Source organism: Cucumis melo, chromosome 4 (assembly GCF_025177605.1).
Source record: "Cucumis melo cultivar AY chromosome 4, USDA_Cmelo_AY_1.0, whole genome shotgun sequence".
Classification (NCBI taxonomy): domain Eukaryota; kingdom Viridiplantae; phylum Streptophyta; class Magnoliopsida; order Cucurbitales; family Cucurbitaceae; genus Cucumis; species Cucumis melo.
Genome location: NC_066860.1, coordinates 13,519,179 through 13,525,280, shown reverse-complemented (window position 1 = coordinate 13,525,280; position 6,102 = coordinate 13,519,179). Strand labels below are relative to the sequence as shown.

Genomic DNA, 6,102 nt, shown 5'->3' with positions numbered 1-6,102 from the left:
ATCTCACTACGTGGAGAAAATACTAAAGAAGTTTGATTCCTTTGATGTTTCTCCTGTGAGAACTCCCTTTGACGCTAGTAAACATCTTAAGAAGAATAAAGGAGATAGTGTGTCTCAACCTGAATATGCAAAGATCATAGGTAGTGTGATGTATTTAATGAATTACACTAGACCGGATATTGCATATGCTGTCAGTAGATTAAGTAGATATACACATAATCCTGATAGATACCACTGGGATGCCTTACGCCATCTATTGAGATATCTTAAAGGGACGATAGATTATTGTTTACACTTCAACAAATTTTCTGCCGTGAAGGATATTGTGATGCAAACTGGGTCGCAGATAATGATGAGGTTAACTCTACTAGTGGGTATGTATTTTTGCTCGGAGGTGGAGCAATATCTTGGAAGTCTGCAAAATAGACTTGTATAGCCAGATCCACAGTGAAATCTGAGTTTATAGCATCAGAGTTGGCAGGACAGAAAGCTGAGTGGATCAAAAATCTACTAGGAGATGTACCATTGTGGGGGACATCTGTACCTGTGCCCATACAGTGTGATTTGCAAGCTGCGATATGTACTGCCAAGAACAGTGTTTATAATGGTAAGAGTAGACACACACGTCTTAGGCATGCAGTAGTAAAACAATTGCTAAAGGAAGGAACCATCTCCTTGGAATTTGTTCGATCTGAGAAGAACTTGGCTGATCCTTTAACCAAAGGACTAACAAGGAAAGTGGTCCTAGATTCCTCTGTGAACATGGGCCTAAAGCCCTTCAGAGATCCATAGCACTTGATAAATGGGTGGTCTATTGCGATAGACTTGATGGTCTATAGCCTCTTATTGGGTGGTCTGTTGCGATAGACTTGATGGTCCATAGCCCATCGTGTGGACAGTCCTTAAATGGACTAGATGGATGATCCAAAACCTGTTGAGTCCATAATCGGTATGAATAATAAATTCTCCATAGCTCTTTTTAAGTGGTTTGACTTGGCAAACTTGATGGAGCATATAACGTGACAGTGAAGGTGTGGCCGCCTTCTATGAAAGAGTTTAAAGGTCTCTTTCTAGAGCTCTCACGACGACCCGAGGTCCGGTCTATGTGCATGGCCAAAAAGGCACAATTTTACATTGCAGAAACAAAATCTTTTTCTAGAGATAGAGCGTGTCGTAAGGGTCTCAACCAGTGTTACAAGGAGTTCAAGATATAATTCACTCCCTCTGAACAAGGTTGTTGCCTTACTTCACTACGCATCAATTCAAATAATCGGATATTGGTGCCTAAGCTTAACATCTCCTCTATGCTCAAAACAAATCTCATTCTTCTTCGCCTACTCGAAAACTTTGCTATTGCAGTCATTTGTGGGAGATTATTGGAAATGACTTATTGGGCTTGGCCCAAATAGCAAAGTTATTAATCCTTGTCCCACATTGATAAATCTTAAAGTGGGATGAGGACATATAAACTTCTATCTTTAAAGAGGACTACAAACTGAGTAAGTGGTGATAGTATAACCATGCCCACATGCGCGCCGTTGCCGTCCGTCTGGGCAGGCTCGGGCAACCGCGCTTGTGCGAAAAATAGGAATATAGTTTTATTTCTATTTTTATTTATTTATTTTTTTTTTTGCGTTGGCAGAACACGTGTAATCTATTCTCCTCCACGCACTGCCTCCTTCGCCCCTCTATAAATTGGAGAGAACTCATTCCATCATTCACACAACAAAACATATTCGCCTTCAACCTCCTCCTTTCTTCCTCTCCTCTCGTTTTCACCCTGCGTTCTGAGCATTTACATAAGCCCTTTGTTTCTATTCCCTGTGCTTACGAGTGCACCTTCGTACTGGGAAGCTGTGTTAACCTTGGGGAGCAACTGGCATAACGATTAGCATCACGATCAGCCGAACTTGCTTTCAGGGCATTGGTTCGTCACGACATAACAATTAATCTGATCAACCTTATTTCCTAACATCTACGTGTGTAAGAAATTTTATAAAAAAAATAATAATAATATTTTACACGATAGAGCCTAAATTGTCAGAAGATCAAGTTGAAGAGTACAAGAAATAAATCATTACATATCAAAGTTTACAAATTAAATCGTTGTAAACTCAAAAATATAAAAACTAAATCATTATCAGCTCAACTATAGAATCCAAAATGTTGAACTAAATTATATTAGTTTCATAAAAGTTAATTGCCAAAAACTTTTTTAAAAAATTGATTTACAAAAAATATAGGCAACGAAATTGATATTATTTTGTCTGACATATTTGTAAGATTGAAATCTCAGTGTGAGTAGCAATGTTTGGTTGGAGGAGACCTTTTGAAAGTTACATCGACAAGGAATGGAAGTTTATGTTAGTTGATATGTGTCGTACGTTTATCCCAACCATGGCCATGTGTTGAATAAAAGAGTCAATGTTATATGTTTTGGCCACAAGAATGGGTCAATTGCTGCAATCGTGTTAAAAACATGCAGACAAACATTATATTGAATGGGCCAACAACAAAGTTTAGGTCGTAAAGTTAGCAAGAAAAAAATGGAGAATATTGTGGAGAAGGAAAGGGAGAAGGAGAAAGTTATGGAAGAAGGAATGGGAAATTTAGCAGCAAATTAAAAAAAAAAAAAAAAGGAATATAGAGAGAAATAATACTTCTCAATTAAAAAAAAAAAATTAAACACATTTCTAATTAATAATATTATAAATGCATAGCTCAAATTTAAATAACTCTATTCAATTTTTTTAATGAAAAAATTTATATTAATTAATATTGTTGATGTCACCATATGTATATATACTTTTTCTTTTCTTTTCTTTTCTCTTTTTACCTATTAAGATGTTTCCATATGCACTACTAAATTTGTAATGTTGTTTTTAAACAAGAGAGAATACTAAATTGGTTATAATAAAAGGCAAACCTACTAAAAAAATTAAGCTTCAAATGTATTATTTTATTGATTCAGTAAGTGATTTGAGTCTCAAATTATCATTATTGTCAAATTTCTAACACTTCATTTTGGTTGTGTTAATCATCGTTACAAGGGAAGCACAATTGTCAAAACTAAATTTGTAACTTGATGTATTTGTTCTTTGTCATATACAAATAATAACAAAGAATTGAAAGGAGGTAGACATGGATTATATTGAGAATGCATGTATTGGTTAGTTATAAGGTCACAGTTTTTGGTATGCAACGTTTGTATCTACACCGTACATCTTATTTTATCCAACGTAATAAAAGTGTCAACCACATTGTTGAAACGCAAAATCTGGAAATCAAAGGAATAGGCTAATGAATATTTCAGATCTGATTAATTCCTCATTCTATATTTATACCTCTAACGTCCTTTCCCTTTCTTTCTCATTCCAAATTCCCAGGTTTGTTATTCACTCCCATTCACTTTTTTTCCTTGATACTTTCAATATTCCCATCATATTGTTCTTTCTCCCTCTTATCCTAACTTTCATTTGTGTGTCTTTTCTTGTCTCTTTGATACCTCAAACTCCACAAAATGCCCACAAATTACTGATTTTTGCACTCCATTTCTTTCCAGTAATTAAAAAAAAAAAAAAGTCTTTCTTTTGTACTTTTCCGATTGAATTTCATTTGGTGATAACTGATGAATGATCAACAAATATATTGGTTGTTTTTGGATCTGTTCTGTTAGCTTTTGTTAAAAAATGAATCAATGTAAATTTTTTTCCCCGTTGTTTTGCAGAGGAAATACAAGATATCTTTAAGTGGAAGAAAGAAGAAGAATTTGGAGTTTTGTGTAGAAGAAATTAAAAGCAAGAAATGGGGAATGACCAATTACAAGTATTAAATGCACTTGACGTAGCTAAAACACAATGGTATCACTTTACAGCAATCATCATCGCTGGAATGGGATTCTTCACTGATGCATATGATCTATTTTGTATTTCTCTTGTAACCAAATTACTTGGAAGAATATATTATCATGTTGATGGTGCATTAAAGCCAGGGACATTGCCTCCAAATGTTGCTGCTGCTGTTAATGGCGTGGCATTTGTTGGAACATTAGCCGGACAACTCTTCTTTGGTTGGTTGGGTGACAAAATGGGAAGAAAAAGGGTTTATGGCATGACTCTAATGCTAATGGTTATATGTTCTATAGGCTCAGGACTTTCTTTTGGCCACAATTCTCATTCTGTCATGACTACGCTTTGCTTCTTTCGATTCTGGCTCGGTTTCGGTATTGGTGGTGATTATCCTCTTTCGGCAACGATCATGTCGGAGTATTCTAATAAGAAGACCCGTGGTGCATTCGTTGCTGCAGTTTTTGCTATGCAGGGGTTTGGAATTTTGGGTGGAGGTATGTTTGCTATTATCATATCTTTGGGATTTAAGGCTAAGTTTGATGCTCCACCTTACGAAGTTGATCCAATTAAATCAACTGTGCCACAAGCTGATTTTATTTGGAGGATAGTTCTAATGGTTGGAGCTCTTCCTGCTGCTCTTACTTACTATTGGAGAATGAAAATGCCTGAAACAGCACGATACACGGCTCTTGTCGCGAAAGATACAACTCAAGCTGCATCAGATATGTCTAAAGTTTTGCAAATGGAGATTGAGGCAGAAGCACAAAAGCCTGCTGCTCAAACTCCAAAGGAAAATGCGAGCCCAAGTGCATATGGCTTGTTCTCTAAAGAGTTTTTGCATCGCCATGGAACTCATTTACTTGGAACTACAAGTACTTGGTTTTTACTTGATATTGCATTCTACAGTCAAAACTTGTTTCAAAAAGATATCTTTAGTGCAATTGGATGGATTCCTCCAGCAGCCACTATGAATGCAATTGAAGAAGTTTTTAGAATAGCCAGAGCTCAAACACTCATTGCTCTCTGTAGTACTGTCCCTGGCTATTGGTTCACAGTGGCTTTCATTGACAAAATGGGAAGATTTGCCATTCAACTCATGGGATTCTTCTTCATGACCGTCTTCATGTTTGCTTTAGCCATTCCCTACCATCATTGGACTCTAAAAGACAACCGAATTGGCTTCGTGGTCCTCTACTCACTAACGTTCTTCTTTGCAAATTTTGGACCGAATGCAACAACTTTCGTCGTCCCAGCTGAAATCTTTCCAGCACGATTTCGTTCTACTTGTCACGGTATATCATCGGCATCCGGGAAGCTTGGAGCTATGGTGGGTGCATTTGGCTTTCTATATTTGGCTCAAAACCCGGACAAGAACAAAACAGATGCAGGATATCCTCCTGGCATTGGTGTCAAGAACTCGCTTCTATTGTTGGGTGGACTTAACTTTTTGGGAATTTTGTTTACTTTTCTTGTGCCTGAAGCTAAGGGAAAATCATTGGAAGAAATGTCCGGTGAGAATGAAGATGGAACCATTGGGGAAATGGGGGGTCAAACATCTTCTAGTGCTACAGTTTCACATGTTTAAAGGTTCAATATATGAAATTATGGTTAGAATAAAGTTTTATCAACGTACGTTAGAATCGGAAGTCTAGGAAGTTGGAGCAAAGAGTGAAGTTCTGAAGTCCGGAAAGTAAACTTCTAGAACCTATGGCTTAAAGAAGTTAAAACAAATAAGAAGCGGTGTTTGCATGTATCATTAATTTACATGTTAATGTATTCTAATGGATGAACTCGTTTGGGTTGATGTCATTGTGTTCTTCTTTGGTCAAGGGGTATTTTAAGTTTCTTTCTCTCACATACATCCAACTCTACTACCCAACACCCACTGCACTACTAATGATAATTTAACCCTACACTTGGACTTGAGCCTCGAGGGAGCTAAACCCTAGACCAATGATAATTATGTATAATCAGTTATGTATATAAATTCATGGTGTCCCTGCGTAACCTACCGTTTATGCCAATCTTCATTAGTTTTCGTTTGATGTTGTGAGTAAGGGTTTTAAGTGTAGCTTCTTGGACATATACATTTGATAAATATTGGATATTCAAAAAATATTTGGCCTAAAAATCTATTATCTTATTTTAGTTTGGATGCTACATTATTGGTTTTGAGGTGTTGTTCGATAATATTTTGGAGCTTTTGACGATTTCTCTTTTGGGACACTCAGGGAGCTTCTTGATAAATTAATTC

General features: G+C 36.6%; 1 protein-coding gene across 1 annotated transcript; it reads left to right on the top strand.

Moving 5' to 3' along the window:
• Window positions 1-3,730: 3,730 nt before the first annotated feature.
• On the top strand, window positions 3,731-5,646 carry LOC103490066 (inorganic phosphate transporter 1-4). The gene has a single exon (XM_008449435.3). The coding sequence runs from the start codon at window positions 3,805-3,807 to the stop codon at window positions 5,431-5,433; it is 1,629 nt and encodes a 542-aa protein (XP_008447657.1). The 5' UTR covers window positions 3,731-3,804; the 3' UTR covers window positions 5,434-5,646.
• Window positions 5,647-6,102: the final 456 nt, after the last annotated feature.

Excerpts from the sequence above, each read along its gene's own strand:
- LOC103490066 (XM_008449435.3), top strand. The coding sequence starts at position 3,805 with ATGGGGAATGACCAATTACAAGTATTAAATGCACTTGACGTAGCTAAA.